Source organism: Pithys albifrons, chromosome 3, assembly GCF_047495875.1.
Source record: "Pithys albifrons albifrons isolate INPA30051 chromosome 3, PitAlb_v1, whole genome shotgun sequence".
NCBI lineage: Eukaryota > Metazoa > Chordata > Aves > Passeriformes > Thamnophilidae > Pithys > Pithys albifrons.
Genome location: NC_092460.1, coordinates 39,846,073 through 39,862,683, shown reverse-complemented (window position 1 = coordinate 39,862,683; position 16,611 = coordinate 39,846,073). Strand labels below are relative to the sequence as shown.

The window sequence follows — 16,611 nt, the reverse complement described above, 5'->3', positions numbered from 1 at the left end:
CTTGGGATGCAGAACTACCCACTGCACTCTTTCTGTCCATGCCTAGGGTGTGTTGGAAGGACAGTGGGACCAAAGATACCACGGTCAATCTGCCTGTAATCCAGGGGACCTGCTGTAGTGACACCCCCTTGAACCTCTGGCACATTTTGGACAGGCCTGGACCAGGAGCTGCTCCTTGGATCAGAGCACACCTAGGGATGCCACTACGTGCCCCCGCTGGTGGGACAGTAGGTAGTAGTGATGAGTGAAGCTCTTGCTGCAGTGGGAGCACTTGAAAGGTTTCTCCCCAGTGTGGGTCCAGCGATGGTGAGTGAGAGTAGAGTGGTCACTGAAGGTGGTCCCATGCTCAGCACACTTGTAGGGTGTAATGGTTTGACCCATGGCTTCCTCAGTAACCATTGTATCTAAGGAAGAGGATGTAACCTCCTTACAAGTATTCCACACGTGTCTTCTATGTAGCGGGGGGGAGTGGTTTAGGTTTTTTTTCCTGCCTTGGCCGGGAGCTCGTGGGTGGTGGAGCCTGATCCCTTCAGTTGTCGGTGGTTCTCCTGTCCTGGGTGAGATTGTTTCATGTTTGTTCCCCTTCCTTGAGGTTTTTAATTGTGTTTGTGTGATTCATTTGGTTTTTCTTTTAGTTTGGGTTCGCTTTTTCTCAATTTTCTGGTTGATCAGTTCCCTTTTTCCCCTTTTCCCTTTCCCCTGGGGGTGTGATCCTACGTACTGTGTATACAGTGTGGTTGTAAATGTTAGAAAATATAATTTATTCTTTTTATTCAGTTCAGTTTCTTTTGAGTGCGTTTCTTTTCAGGTTTTTTTTCATCCTTCCTTTGCTGGGAAAGTTCTGGGAGGGGGAAGGGGGGCCAGTCCAGGGCTGGTTAACAGCTAGGCCAAACCTGCGACATAGGGCTTCTCCCCAGTGTGGGTATGATGGTGCTGCACAAGGTGCAAGCGCTGGCTGAAACTCCTCCCGCAGTCCGAGCACAGGTATGGCTTCTCCCCGGTGTGGACATTGTTAAAGGTTCAAACACAGGAAGGTGGTGTTGGGAGGAGCCCCCTCAGAGAATTTTTGTCACCCTACCAACATAAAGGGTTTGGAGTCTTAAGAGTGAAGCCAAAAGATAGCTGATAACTTTTAGATTCAAGCTTAATGGTTGACAAAACAGAACCCCAGCACCTGGGGGTGGGGAGGAGTTTTTTTTTTCTTTCTTTTTCCCTGTGTGCTGGTTTGACTTTTGTGGGGATTTTCTTTGGGCAGCTGCAGAAGAAAGGGCCACTGCTTGCTGGTGAGCTCTTTTTAGCTGGCTCTGCTCTTTGCTCTTCCCTCTCCATCTCTGGGCACCCTGAACTTCAGGGGGAGAAAGAAGAAGGGAGAGACACAGCTACTTTCAGGACACTGCAGAACTTTTTTCCCTCTTCCTGGGGACCGATTTGGACTGCAAGGAGATTCCTGGGAACTATCACCATTTCCTTCACCCCCAGATTTCCTTCTTCGTTTGGAACAGAGGACAAGGAGAACAAGAGTGTCCACATGAGTTCATCCTTTATCTCTGCCTCGCTGGGAAAAAGACTGAGAATTCACTTCACAGCCAGCCAAGGTGTGACACTGACATAAATATAACTGATCCAGGAGGAATCTACCATTTTGGGGATTACCTTTGGTGCTGGGGGAGTAGTTTGCTCTGGTCTGTTTACAGTTATATATATAAATATAGTAGTTAAGAACAGTTATCCTTCTTATATCCATTTTCTAATTAAAGTTCCTTTTCTTAAATTTAATAAAGAGTGAAGTGATTATTGTGGAGGAATCCTCTCCTCTGCTTTTTCGTCAACATCTTGGTTTTTCCCTCAAACCACGACAGACATACCGGTGGATGACCAGCTTGGAGCTCTCCCTGAAGCACCTGCTGCAGTCAGCACACCTGCAGGGCTTCTCGCCGCTGTGGCTGCGCTGGTGCTGGGCCAGCCGGGGGCTCTGCCCGAAACTCCTCCCGCATCCCGGCAGCGGCGCGGCCGAGCCCGCGGCGATGCGCCGGTGCGGGACGAGCTCGGTGGGAGCGGCGGGCGAAGCTCCTGCCGCGCTCGGGACACACGTGCGGCCTCGCCCCGGGGTGGATGCGCTGGTGGCGGGTCAGGTGGGAGCCGCGGATGAAGCTCTGCCCCCACTCGATGCAGATGTAGGGCTTCTCCCCCAGGAATGCCAGATGATGCACCACAGCATCCTTGCGCCTCCGGAAGCCGCAGAGAGAAGCCTTCTTCGTCCCAGCGTCTGGGAGAAGGGCCAAGTCCCGGTCACGGACTGGAGGAGAAGCTGCTCTCATGAAAAAGTCCTCACAGCGCTCGGCTGCCTCCACCCCATCCCGCTGGAGATCCCTTTCACGGCCACTCACGCTCCCATCACCTGCTGGGACACGAGGATGCTCCAGACAGTCACACCGACACGATCACTCAGCGCCCGCTCCCGCTCCTCCCCACGGCCCCGGCAGCTGCTCCGTCCTCCCATCCAGGCTCCAGGCCACAGGAGGCGGCGCCGCGACCGGCTCCATCCTCCCTCAGAGTCAGCCACACGCTCCCAAGGGGCCGGGATGGAGGGAGGGGGCGGAGCGGGGATGCTCCAGGCAAAGGCGCACGCCCGGCCGGCCCTCCTTCCGCGGGAAACCCGGCCCGACCCGGCGGGACCAGGTTGGGCCGGGATGGTATCCGGCGTCCTGCCGGGCCAGGTTGGTATCCAGGATCTACCTGGGCTGGGTCGGTATCCCAGCTGGGCCGGTTTGGTATCCCAACCAGTCCGAGTTGGTAACCAGGATCCAGCCGGGCCGGGTTGGTATCCCAGCCGGGCCGGGTTGGTATCCCAGCTGGGCCGGGTTGGTATTCAGGATCCAGCCGGGCCGGGTTTGTATCCCAGCCGGGCCGGGTTGGTATCCGGGATGCAGCTCCGGGCGCGGGCAGGGGGGGCCGGTCCTGCCCCGTCGCGGCTCCCCAGCAGCTCCCGGTGTTTCTCTTCCGATCCCGTCCCGCGTCCCTGCTCGGCCCGGGACTGTCAGAGGCACAGCCACCGAATCACGGAATCAGGTTAGAAAAGCCCTCCCGAGGGCAACGAGTCCCATCTGTGACCGATCAACCTCCTCACCCAGCACAGGGCACTGAGTGCCACGTCTGGGCCTGTCTTAAACGCCTCCAGGGCCTGGGACTGAAGCGCCTCCCTGGGCAGCCCATTCCGATGTCTCATCACCCTTTTCGTGAAGAAATTCCACGTGATGCCCACCCTGAACCTCGCCTGGCAAAGCTTGAAGCCCTTTCCTCTCACCCAGTCACTTGTTACCTGGAGCAGAGCCTGATCCCTCCTGTCTCCCTCCTCCGGCCAGGAGTTGTAGAGAGTGAGAAGGTCCACCCTGAGCCTCCTTTTCTCCAGGCTGAGCCCCCCCAGCTCCCTCAGCTGCTCCTCACAGCACTTGTGCTCCAGACCCTTCCCCAGCTCCATTTCCTTCCCTGGACACGGTCCAGACCCTCAATGTCCTTCTTGCAGGGAGGGGCCCAGAACTGGACATAGGGTTTGAGGTGTGTCCTCCCCAGTGCCCAGCACAGGGGACAGTCCCTGCCCTGGTCCTGCTGCCACACTATTGCTAATCCAGGCCAGGTGCCATTGGCCTCTTGCCCACCTGGGCACCCCTGGGCTCATGTCCAGCCACTGTCACAGCACCCCCAGGGCCTTTCCCACTGGGCACTTTCCAGCCCCTCAGCCCCATCCTGGAGGTGGAGGGGGTGTTGTGACCCAAGGGCAGGACCCACCACTTGGCCTTGTTGAACCTCATCTATCCATGGGCCTCAGCCCATCGATCCAGCCTGTCTACATCCCTCTGTCCCTACTGCTCTGGGGTGTGGGCCCTGCCCAGTCCCATGGCCCTTGCAGAACTGGGAAGGAACACTGGAGGACACCTTATTGTGGTCATTCAATATATAAAGGAGACTTTTAAGAAAGATTTTATCAGAGCCTGTAGTTGCAGGGCAAGGGACAAGGGTTTTAAACTGAAAGTGGGTAGGTTTAGATGGGATAAGGAATAAATATTTTTACCATGAGGGTGGGGAGGCCCTGACACAGGTTGCCCAGAGAAGCTGTGGCTGCCCCATCCCTGGAAGTGTCCAAGTCCAGGTTAGATGGGGCTTGGTCTAGTAGTGGAAGGTCTCACTGGCCATAGCAGGACTAGATGATCTTTGAAGGTCCCTTCCAACCCAAACCATTCCACAGTTCCCAAACTTCAGCACCTGTTCTCAAACTGCTCTCTAAATGAGGAATGGTGGCTGTTTTGATAAAAGGAAAATCAGAGGCATGGGAAAAAAAATTTGACTTACCAAAAGATAAACATAAACATTCATGAGACTTTCTTGCAGCTGAGTCACATCATTTGAAGGTACTGACTCAAGAGAATGGGACACACCTATTTTTAGCTTGGGATACAAAGGTTTGCTGACACTTGTCTGTGCTTAAATCCTGGCCTGAATATTCATTAAAAACTGACTATTATTTTTAAATAATCAAAGCTGAATGCTTGTGGTTTTCCCAGTTATTCAAAGCCAAAAAAGCAAAAGTCTGTTTTAGGCTTTGGTGCCCCTGACCAAACTTAAAACTTTTCTGTCTGAACTGTTGTGCTGGAAAAACTTCTGTTTTCCCCACTATGCATGTGGAATGGTTTCCTGATTTATTCCTGGCATTTTTTAAATGCCTCTGTCAATTAATTGTTCTGCAGAACTTGTACCCAAATGCTGCTACTTTAAGTGTTCACCAAGAGAATTAGCCATTGCAAGAGAGAAATTAAGTTGTGCAAATAAGATGTGTTCCACAAGATGGAAAAACAAAAGAGCCAATGAACTCCATACTTGCAGCATTCCCAGTATAGTCAGCTGGAGGAGGAGAAAGCCTTTGCTGAAGTCTTTCATAGGGGCTGTGAGAAAACTCAGCTTAAAATTTTGAAAAATAAATTTTAGGGAGCAAGTGGTAAATGGGAAAAATGTGGTAGGGATTGTGCTCAGCCTGTTCTCTGCCAGCTGCAGACGTGGGAAATAATCACAGGTAGGGAAGATGGAACCTGGGATCAAATTGTCAATAAGGCATCTGTAGCAGTACAGAGAGAGGAAGATTATGTTAATATTTACATGCCAAGATAAAAGAAGATGCTGATCTTAGGACAGGACAACCTTGACCTCACAGAGGGTGAAGGCTAAAAGCAAGTGACTGAAAAAGGACCTGCAGTTCTTTGGCAATTGCTCAGAATACATAATTCCATGGAGCAGCATGGCTGAAGGAAATGGAAGTGAAGCAAGTCACTCCCTGGGTAAGGAGAAGCTGGGAAGATGGCAAGGGATGCACCGCTAAATCTTTGAAACAATACAGAGGAGAGCACCATCAGAGCAACAGCAATAAAGGAGGGGGTGGACCTGCTGGAAGGCAGGAGGGCTCTGCAGGGGGATCTGGATAGACTTGAGAGATGGGCTGATTCCAATAGGATGAAGTTCAATAAGGCCAAGGGCCGGGTCCTGCACTTTGGCCACAACAACCCTCTGCAGCGCTACAGGCTGGGCACAGAGTGGCTGGAGAGCAGCCAGGCAGAAAGGGACCTGGGGGGACTAACTGACAGAAAGCTCAACATGACCCAACAGTGTGCCCAGGTGGCCAAGGCGGCCAATGGGATCCTGGCCTGTATCAAAAATAGCGTGGCCAGCAGGCCCAGGGCAGTGATCCTTCCCCTGTACTCTGTGTTGATGAGGCCACACCTTGAGTGTTGTGTTCAGTTCTGGGCCCCTCAGTTCAGAAAGGATATTGAGGGGCTGAAGCAGGTCCAGAGAAGAGCAACAAGGCTGGAGAAGGGACTGGAGCACAAGCCCTATGGGGAGAGGCTGAGGGAGCTGGGGTTGTTTAGCCTGGAGGAGGCTGAGAGGTGACCTCATCACTGTCTATAACTACCTGAAGGGAAGTTCTGGCCAGGTGGGGATTGGTCTCTTCTCCCAGGCACTCAATAGGACAAGGGGGCCCAGGCTCAAGCTCTGCCAGGGGAAATTTAAGTTGGAGATCAGAAAAAAATTCTTTCCAGAGAGAGTAATCAGGCATTGGAATGGGCTGCCCAGAGAGGGGGTGGATTCCCCATCCCTGGAGGTTTTTCAACTGAGATTGGACGTGGCACTGAGTGCCATGATCTGGTAAAGGGACTGGAGTTGGACCAAGGGTTGGACTTGATGATCTCGGAGGTCTTTTCCAAGCCAATCACTTCTATGATGGCTTGCTGTGAGTAATTTATAGTAGTTTAATTCATACCAAAATCATTTATAAGGATTTTAATCATAGTTTAAATCACCAAGTGAGCAAATTTGAATTAAGTGGTGTTAATTGTATTTTGTAGGCATACTTTGAAAGGGTTTTCCTCCCTAAAGGAGAGATTGATTCTCATTGTTTAATGAAAATTCAGAAAGCTTAAAATAAGAATACTATTTTCACAAAATAACCGTTTTCTTTTGTTAGCAAGAATACATTACATATACACACAGGTAGTTGTGTAAATGACCATAATTTAATTATTTATTTAACCCACATGAATTTGTAGTGTTATGATTTATGAAATAATTCCTTTGCTCATTCCAGACTTGACAAGATGTTTATGGAATTGCAGTAGTGGAAAATAAAAAAAACCGCAAACAACACAGACTTTTCAATTAGTCTGTTAAGTGATGAATAGATCCAAGAAATGCTTATGTTTAAAGTTGAGATATTTATTAAACACAGCTTAAGAAACTGAGGTGTTTATTGTAATAAATCCCACATCTTATGATTGTTCAGATGGGAAGGGGACACCAAGATTTCTGGCTTTAATATTGTCTATGATTGTGGATAATTTTCTCTAAATCCTTGGCAAATGGTTCCCGGAGTATGATCCATCACAAGTTTGTGGCTATTAATGACACTCAGCTGTGGCTTTCCATATCTCACTGCCTGGAAAGAGTAATGGTGTTCAAATGAGTTTCCCTTGTTTGTGCTGCTGGAGAATTTGCTTCTGCCCAGTATGTGGCTATTTCATGGTTACACACAGATGTGGCTCATCCGTGCTCAGTGTTTTGGACCTGCTGCTGCAGAAGGCACCCCAGCTGAGAAACCTTTACCCACCTATGGCACTAGAAACATAACATGGCCCGGGCTGGAAGGGACTTTAAAGATCATCCAGTTCCAACCCTCTGCCATGGGCAGGGACACCTTCCACTAGCCCAGGTTGCTCAGAGCCCCATCCAGCCTGGCCTTGGACACTTTGAGGGATGGGGCAGCCACAGCTTCTGTGGGCAACCTGTGCCAGGGCCTGCCCATGCTCAGGGAAGAATTTCTTCCCATTTCCAATGTAAACCTGCTCTCTGTCAGTTTGAAGCCATTCCCCCTTGTCCTGTCACTCCAGGCCCTCGGAAAGAGTCCCTTCATCTTCTGTGTGGGCTCCCTTCAGGTACCGGAAGGACACAATTAGGTGACCACAAATCCTCTTTTCCAGGCTGAACAATCCCAAGTCTTTCAGCCTTTCCTCACAGGAGAGGCCTGGGTTCACTTTTCACATCCAATGGTATGTGAAAAGGTACAGATTAGTCAAGCTGATAGATTTTTTTATCTTCTGGTGCCTTGATAGATGCCACTGGTATTCTGGGCACCTGCGGATTCCAAATATCTCTGCTGAGGTGGAAAAACAACCTGTTTGGCTTTTCATCAGGGAATATAGTGAGTTGCCCATGTAGTTTTGTCTCTGTTCTATATTCAAGCTCTGAGGAAGCAAAGAGCAAATACACAGGTCCTTCCTTTGCTGTTGTTTTAAGCTTTATGTGGATAGAAATACAGCAGTTTATAAATTGCAGCAGGAGCGTCTGTGGAGCTTGTACCTGGAGGGTTCTTGTGGCCATAATTATTTGCAGGTCTCTCTTGGACCTCTTCTCTAAAGGTCAGTCGATCTCTGCTTACACACTGGCTGCCTTATTTCTCCTGTAGGAGGTGTTTTGACTTTCAGAATGAGAGGAGGAGGAAGTGAAAGGGAAGAAAAGGCTCCTCTGGAGGAAAGAAGGATTGTCAGCAAGATTTTGTCTTCCACTGAACCTGTACCTTGAGAGTAAGGTGAACAGGTGCCCCTGGGGGAATTGCTTAATTCTTTCACTGAAGATGAGGGGAGTAACAGATATGGTACAGAGTGGCATTTCACTCTTGTTGAATTTTCAAGCAAATACAATGATATTTTATGTTTTAACCTTATTTTTGGAGTTCTGAGATTCTATTTGACCGAGATATAAAAGTGAGTTTTTACAGCTAGTATTTTTTTTTTCTAAAACTTTTTCGGAGAACTGAAATGCTTTTTTTGGAATATATCAGCTTTGACAGACGTAACCACCTTTTGGAAAGTAACAGCCATCAAAAGCAAACAGAATATTCTGTTATAATGTGCATGTAGAGACTCGTTTATTTCCCTATTAGAATGAAAAAGGCAAGCCCAGTTTGTTCTCTGAGCTCTTAATTCTGTGTACACATGGTATGAAAAGGAAAGGTCAGGGAAAAAGAATGGTATCACCAAATAAAATAGGGGTGCAGAACTATGGGACAATTAAAACTGTGGAAAATGTCAGTTCTTGGAAAACCTGTGGGTGAATCTCAGTACCCTGAGAATCTGAGAGAGGAAGGAGCAGAGCCAGAGTCACTCCTGACCCTCTCTGCTGTGAGCTTGGAGCATTACACTCACTGCATCTGCAAGTCCGTAAAACACCAATCCAGGCAAGTTCTGGAGGAAGTCTGTGGTGTTAGGGAGGTGGGACTAATTCATGGAGCACAGGGTGGTGATGCCTACCATCATGTTTCTTCACCCATAGCTCCTGCACCCAGGCAAGGAGCACAATGGCTTGGGACAGGCAGTTCCTGAAACTCCAAGGGAAAAGATGAACCACCATGTCCATGTGGCTGTCAGTCCTTTCTGAGCTCTTGAGCTCAGAGCCCTCTCTTGGCAGCACTGGCTGCTGCATGTTCTCTCTCTGTTGCCACAGGGCAGGTCTTCCTCTTTGCCTTCTTTCCTTACTCACACAAGGAGCTCCTGGAGTTTGTCCAGCAGAGGCTGCAAAGATGATTGAGGGACTGGAGCATCTCTGTTAGGAGGAAAGGCAGAGGAAGCTGGGCCTGTTCAGCCTCCAGAAGAGACTCCGAGAGAGGATCTCACCCATGTCTGTCAGTGCCTGCAGAGAGGGGGAAAAGGATGGATCAGGGGGTTCCCAGTAACAGGACACCAGAAACGGGCAGGAACAGATGCCCAGGAAGTTCCAGCTGGACATGAGGAAGAACTTCTTTGCAGTGCTGTGACTCAGCACTGAACAGATTGCCCAGAGAGAGTGTGGAGTATCCCTCACTGGAGATGTTCCAGACCCATCTCGATGAAATCCCATTTGCTCTGGGACGTCTCTACTGAGCAGGGAAGTGGGACAAGACGACCTACTGTGGAGCCGTCCAACCTGATGCATTCCTGTCAAGCTGCACGCAGCCAGGCAAGAACTCCCGTGGAGTCAATCCAGCACTTCTGCAGGACACCACTGTCCACCTCAACACGGAGCCCCGCGTTCTATCGAACACGGACAGAGCGCAAGGGGACTGAACGACAAAGACACTGGAGGGCACCACGCGGGCCAGCCACGGAAAAGATCCCGCCGCGTTTCCAGGGCGTGTCGGTGCCGAAGGGCGACCCCGAGCAGCGCCGGGATGTACCGGGACGAGCCGCCGGCACTGCGGACAAGCAGCACCAGCAGCGGGGCCGGGGCCGCGGACCCCCGGAGCGCAGAGATGCGATGGGATAGGGATGGGGATGGGCCGAGGGCGGAGCCGCTCCCGCCGGGACGCGCCGTGTGCAGGGCCGGGGGCAGCACGAGGTGGGCTCTGGAGGCCACGGAGCTGGTTGGTGCTTCCTGGGGACAGTGGAGCTGCAAAAAGGCGCTTTTTATCGCGCGGGTCTCTCCATTAAGTTTGCGAGTCGCCCAACTCCAGCTCTTTCCCGACGGCTCCACTCCCTCTGCCCGGGGGGTTCAGCCGCACGTGCTGGTTTGCCCCTTTGTCCCAGGGCACCGCCCAAATGTGCTGGGACCAAAATATCTGCCCCCTCCCTCCTGCTCCCCCCTGCCTGGAAAAGGTTTCAGACTCCATTTCTCCTCTCCTTTTCCAGATGGAGCCAACGATGGAGTCCCTATTGTCTATTTTCGAGAGCTCTGCGAGCAGTGGTTCTGCAGAATATCCAGGTGAGATGGAAACTTTGGCTTCTAGAATGCTGGAGGGAAATGCGGGACTCACCACGTGGTGCCGGGAACATCGCAGACCTTCCCAGCCGGCTGCTCTGCCCCGGGATGGGATGGGATGCCAGGCTGAGGCAAGGCTGCCAGTGGTATTCCGTGTTTCTTTCTGCTGTGGGTTTTCCAGCACCCCTTTTAAGACAAGTCCCAGTTCCTTTGGAGTGAAGGGCAGCCAGCACACTGCTCTTTTCCAGGCTTTTCCATGGCCGAGGAGGCTCTGAGGGAGTTGCACGGCCCCATCTGGAGGGCACAGACTCCCTAGCACTGGTAGGGATGGGCATGGAAGGTTGGTTGGTTCCCATTCCACTGCTGGAGACCTGGGGGCTCTGCAGGGCTCTCAGGGAATAATCAGCCTCGTGTCTGTAGCTTGAGGAAAGACTGCCCTGCCAGGGAACCTTTTTCATTGCTCTGGGAGAAAGCTGCCCCTTGGGTGTAATTCCTGGATGGCAGAGAGAGGACTCCCTTCCTGGGGTGGTTGGTTGGTTGGTTTTGTTGCTGATATTTAGATCTTGGTAGTTGTGGTTAAGTAAATAGGGAGCATGTGGCCTCTTCAGGGACATGTTAGTTGAGGATTTTATTCCTTGGTGTCATAGGACTGAAACTGCACTGCAGAGTTTCATCTCTAGCGTAGAAAGCCTGGATTGGTTTTTGTTTGGTAGCAGAATAACAAACTTTCTGTTTTAATGGTTGGAGTAATATTTTAAATGGCAAATCGTCGATGGGAATTGCTGAGTTCTGTGCCTCATTAGTGAACACCTGAAGGCACTTGTAAAAATCAAGTGTGGCTAAGAGTGCATCAGGTAATCCCTGTAATTCTGTTACTGGTGAACCGATGTAAATACCAGATCTAATCAGCAGAGTCAAGACAACCAGACCTCACTGTGGGGGGTGTGGGCATTCAGTCATTATGAAATAAAGAGGTTGGAGCCTTTAGAAAAGAAAGGGCTGTGTTTGAATCTTTCTGGTGTTTCTTTGGAATGTATTTTATTCAGCTTGTCATTGTAAGGAAAGTAGGTATTGTTCTAGATGTAAAGATTGACAGAGGTGGTAAGAGTCAAGTGGGAGTTAATTTTTTTGTCAGTATGAAGGCCTTTACTTCTGATGCATAAAGACACAGTATTCTTACTGTTAAGTCAACTTACTCAAAACTGTTGTTGTGCTAATTAGGGCAAAACCCTGATGTGCCAACCTGTAAAAACCTGATTTATTTTTTGCAGTAAATGTGTGAAAACAACTTAAACCTCCCTGTTTGTTTGCTAGTGAAGGTTCAGTGGACTGCTTGGTGCTGAAGGATCCCCACCCAAATGCCCACCTTTATAACAGAGTGTTCTTTCTAATTTAACAGTCTGGTTATCTTTTGAGCAAAGTCTGGGGGAACAAAAAACTGTAAGTAGGTATTTGTGATGTGTGAGATGTTTCAGCATTCCTTCCTTCATTTTGCTATTCCCTGAGGGGCAGAACTCCAAGGAAATGGGGAGGGGAAGGAAGAGAAGAGGTAGGTTTCTTACTTCTCTCTTCCTCCCTTTGCCACTTCCCCCCTGCTTTTTGCCTCTTGTCTCAACCTTCAGACTTTCCCTTCCTCTTTGGGAAAGGGCAATCCTAGTGTAAAATGAAGCTGGGCCTAAGAAATTCAGTTCTTTTACAAGGAGCAGCTTGTCTGCCTTAGGGAGACAGGAGTGTTGAATTCTTCTCTTTCTCCCTCAGGGGGCTGTGAGGAAGAGAAAGGCATCCCTGCAGATCTGCAGCTGGAGGAGCCGCCTCAGGTACCCGGGGCCCCCAGCCCAGAGAAGGGGGCAGCCTGTAATGACCCCCCTCCCCAGAAAAGATACACCAGGAAACTCGTCCTCAGCGCTGATGGCCAGAAACTGTGCCCAGAAGAGAAACCTTCCTTCAAGTGCCAGGAATGTGGGAAGGGCTTCAAGGGACACAGTAGGCTCCTGAACCACCTGCAAATCCACAACAGAGACAAAAGGTTTGTGTGTGCAGAATGCGGGAAGAGCTTTACCAGGAAGGCCAACCTGGTGGTTCACCAGAGAGTGCACACAGGGGAGAGGCCTTACAAGTGCAAGGCATGTGAGAAAACCTTCAGCTGTGCCTCCAGCCTCCTTGCTCACCACAAAACCCATCTGAAAGAGAAGCCCTTCTCCTGCACCTTGTGCAGAAGAAGCTTCAGTGGCAACACGGCTCTCCTGCAGCATCAGAGAGTCCATGCAGATGAGAAGCCCTGCAGGCGTCCCGAGGGTGGGAACAGCTCCTGTGTGAGCCCAAACTCCACCAAGCAGCAGCATTTGAGAGCGAGACCCAATGACCACACAGCAGGTAACTGAGCTGATCTCTGTTGCATTTTATTTCCAGTTGTACAGGATCCCAGTGGATATATCAGATATTCTGGCCTCTGTTTATTCCTGAACACCTTTCCCCTTTGCTGTGGCTATGAATGTTGGGCTTTGGTTGGTTTTGGTTTGTTACTTTCCCCCTCCTTATGCAATTCTCTCTGTCCGTTGAAGAAGTGCCTTGAAAAAGCCAAAGTTGAAATTTAGGGGTTGCCTGGGACCTTGGACTCCTCACAGTTCTCAGAAGTAGGTGTTTTATGTGTGAGCTTTTCGTTTTCTTGTTGATTGTTTTTTCTTTTTTTGTGTGTGTTTTTGTGACTGTTTTTGTTTTTTTTTAGTGTTTGTTTTGGTTTTTCTTACTATTATTTTGGTTGTTTTGTTTTTCTTTTGGAAAAAGATGTTGAGGAGAAAAGGCTTTCATCTTAACAATGGAAAAAAGCGATGTTATAATATATAGTAAAGAAGTTTATAAGGAAATGGCAAAACTGAATTCCTAAGGTAGGGCTTGAGGCCTCTTCCTCCATAGATACAGAGAGAGAGGTGGCCCAGTAACTTCTGCTAATGAGCCATAAAGGTGGAACCTTATACTCCTAATGCTTTTAGCTTTTATTCTCTTGATGACTTTTCCTAGTTTTTTTTGGATGTGTCTGTAACACATAAGAAAAAAAGTCTCACTTTTGCCCTGGCAGTTGGACAATAATTAGTACCAGATCAGTCTAATGCTGTTTCTGCTCCTGAAGCAAGTGTGCAAACACAAACACATTCTTGCCAAGTCTCACCTGTCCTGTCCCTGAACGCATCCTGTGCTCCTAGGAGAGAAGCAATAGGAAGGGATCTTTGTTGTGATCTAGTCCCAAGTCTGCAATGTTTCAGGGGACTGTATCAGCCTGCTCTTTGGTCTGGTTTGGCTTAGTTTGGACTAAGATGTGCCTTGGATGAAGCTTTAAGTTCCAGAGGTGGGTAAGGGGGGGTTGTTACTGAGCTGCCCTCTTTAAAATGCTCACCTGACAACTCTTGACTCTTCCACTGTCTCCCTTTTAGATGCAAACCAACCTGAATTCATATCTCTACATCCTGAGGAAGAGCAAAGGTGTGGTGCAGAGAAATGTGAGAGAGATCACTTGAATGTGGTTTCTGAAGAGTGTAAGTATAAAAAGGCTTCTAAATCACCATGCAGTGTGTTTTTACATAGCATTAACATTCTTTTCTCTTTGTACAGTAAAGAAAATGAAGGAAATCATGGATATGCTTCTTCTAAATCAGCACAGTCAGCTGCAGGTCCTGCAGGAAATTCAGAAGCAGTTGAATGTCCTGGTCCCAGGCAATGCCCTTGTGAATTCCAGTGTTTATGGCCTAGGAGTTCTGCTGGGACAGCAGGCGGCTGCGGACACGGCTGTTTCCTGCCCCCTTCTCAGTCCCAGCCGTGTCCTCTGTGAAAATGGCAGTGCTTTATCCCTTTCATCTGACCCTGGAATTCTGCCTACCTCTCAGCTCCCAAATTCTCAGGATCCTGCAGCTTCAAGAGCCTGCTCAGTGCTGTGCCGTGAACGTGTCCAGTGGAAACACGTGTGACTGTTCTGAACAGTTTTGTCACTGGAATGTGGGATCCCTGTGTTGTGTGTTGGAATTGTTGTAGCTGTGCAGGTGCTGAATGTACACTCTGACTTGAGTCAGAAGCAGCAGTTGATCAAATCCCTGCCCTTTCATTCACTGTAGCCTGCAGAGACTTTGGACACTGATGACTTTTGCCAAGGTAGCTCCTGGGAATGTTACTAGTGGGGTGCAGTGAAGTGCAGCATCATTTCATAAGATGATGCATAAAACTGGAGCATGTTACATGTCTTTAGCCTGTACTTGGGCAGTTGTACCTCTCCTAAAAGAGCTGAAAGTAATGAGAGGTCTTCATATTAGGTGACCTTGAATTAGTTAATTCCTAGCTCAGCATTCACTGCTAAATCTAGGAAAAAAACTTTCTTAAAAGAATAAACAGACAACTCCTCGGTCCTCTCAAAAAAACAAAACCAAAGAAACCTCACCAAAATACCACCTTTCAGGTCTGCCTTTCCTACCAAGAGTTCAGGAGGAAAAGCCACATTGGTTCATGAGGCGCTTGTTCTTTTGTTCAGAGGTGAACTCGGTTGAGTGGATTTAGATATTCTGCCATATTTGGAAATGTTTGCATGTTCTTGACTGTTATGTGTTGGTGCATTAGGGGGTAGGACTGGGGTAAATATTTACTAGCTGAGGAGGAACCCTGAGAGGCTCAGGTGCACCCTCTTGGGAAGTCTCCAGGGGAAAGAAGGATACTTCTTGTCCATTTCTGCAGGACTTTATCATGGGGCCTGTTGGGGTTGGAAAGTGCAGTTGTAAGACATGTTAGTTTGTTCTACCTTGTTGTTTTCATCAGTGAGTCAGACTTGTGGCAGTGTCAGACCCTTTGAGCTTTAAAAATGAAAAAAACTCTATGACTTACCTTTGAAGAGCTGCTGGGATAGAGAAACTTTGGGCTTTGCACCTATGTCAAACAGTCTTTCTCTTGAACTGATGCTGTGTTGGTTTTGCGATTTGTTGGATTTTTATTTTATCTTGTTAAAAGGATGCACTGTTAGTAATTAATAAAATACGTTTTAGACTTTAGGAATGAGATACACTGTTTTTCTTAAAAAGTCATCTTCTTGCTGCCAGAATGTCACATTCTGGGCCAGAGATAAAACTCTGTGGGACAAGATGTGATACCCTGTGTGTGACTGCAGACTCTGAAAATTCTGTATTAGTCTTACCTCATTGGGATAATAATTTAAGCCAAATTGAGAGGCCTTAAAAGGCATCACTTCAATGTAATCTTTATTGATATGTTCCAGGTGTGTTTTCCATCAGTTGAACATACCAGTCGTGTGGCTTTAGGCTTCAGAGCTTCCGTGGGAGTTACTAACATTCCATCGAAGCTCTGGGGTGCTGTTCATAACTTCTTGGATTTTTAAAGTTGTTTTGCTTTGGAGCAGAATCTCATCTTGAAATCAGTGGTTAAAGTGTGTATTTAGTTGTTTGTAAGATGTTCATTATTAAAATGTTGCAATTCTGTTAGAATAAACTCTTGGTGAGCTTTTGTCCTTTGTAAAATGACCATCATTGCTTAGACTGGGGTACTCAAAGAGGAGTTACTCTAAATCTGCACCTTCCCTGGCTCATTCTGCTTTTTTTCTTCCATCTTCCCCTTCTCTGCATGTCCTTCCATTTCTGTCTTTGGAAACTCCAAAAAAGAAAACATAGATAAGTTTTCCACTTGTGTAACTTAAGACTTGGTAAGAGGAATCTCTTACTTGAGGGCTTATGTGGGAATTTTTCCTGTTGGGAGGGAGTTGGAGTACCATGTTTCAGTTTGCAGCCTTTGTGTTGGGATTCTCTAATGTGGTATTTGGGTGTCAACTGAACTTGAGGATCAAGTCCCAAAATAGTTCTGGGGACTGGAGGAAGTCCTGCTATAGAGGAGCACAAGAAACCATCATATTTGCTATTTTTGGGTTACCTCTCCCTCCTGTGTATGTGAAGAGTTGTCACCAGAGTCTCCTCCTTTCCTCCTAAGCCCTTTAGTCATTCTGAAAAGTGCTACTGATGCTACAGATTCTCTCTGGGTGCAGTTTCCTAACAATGAAAAAAAAATTAGAAGTTTAGCACCAATGGTAAGAATTTTCTGTGGTAATTTAAGAATTTACTCCACAACTTACTAACAGCACTCTCACTGATTTCATTCCTATAATCTGTTGTTAAGATCGGTGGAGAACTTTCATCAGCATTATACAATTCCTTGGTGATTCATCTGGAAAACAGAAATAATGTTAACACTTCATGTCAATATTTGACTTCTGCTATTCAGACAGGATATTTTTTACCATACTTACTATCATGCTAATATTTTTCTGATGAAAGCAATGATTTTGATAGGTGAAGAAGACAG

General features: G+C 48.2%; 1 protein-coding gene across 1 annotated transcript; it reads left to right on the top strand.

The window, feature by feature from the left end:
- The first annotated feature begins 2,559 nt into the window (after positions 1 to 2,559).
- Positions 2,560 to 15,763, top strand: LOC139670148 (zinc finger protein 19-like). The gene is made up of 5 exons (XM_071551463.1): positions 2,560 to 2,717; positions 10,200 to 10,272; positions 12,028 to 12,642; positions 13,698 to 13,799; positions 13,876 to 15,763. Exons 1-5 carry the CDS (start codon positions 2,583 to 2,585, stop codon positions 14,226 to 14,228), a joined length of 1,278 nt encoding a protein of 425 aa, XP_071407564.1. The 5' UTR covers positions 2,560 to 2,582; the 3' UTR covers positions 14,229 to 15,763.
- Positions 15,764 to 16,611: the final 848 nt, after the last annotated feature.

Excerpts from the sequence above, each read along its gene's own strand:
- LOC139670148 (XM_071551463.1), top strand. The coding sequence starts at position 2,583 with ATGGAGGGAGGGGGCGGAGCGGGGATGCTCCAGGCAAAGGCGCACGCC. Across the intron at positions 2,718-10,199 it reads CCGGCGTCCTGCCGGGCCAG|ATGGAGCCAACGATGGAGTC; the intron begins GTTGGTATCCAG and ends CTCCTTTTCCAG. Across the intron at positions 13,800-13,875 it reads GAATGTGGTTTCTGAAGAGT|TAAAGAAAATGAAGGAAATC; the intron begins GTAAGTATAAAA and ends CTCTTTGTACAG.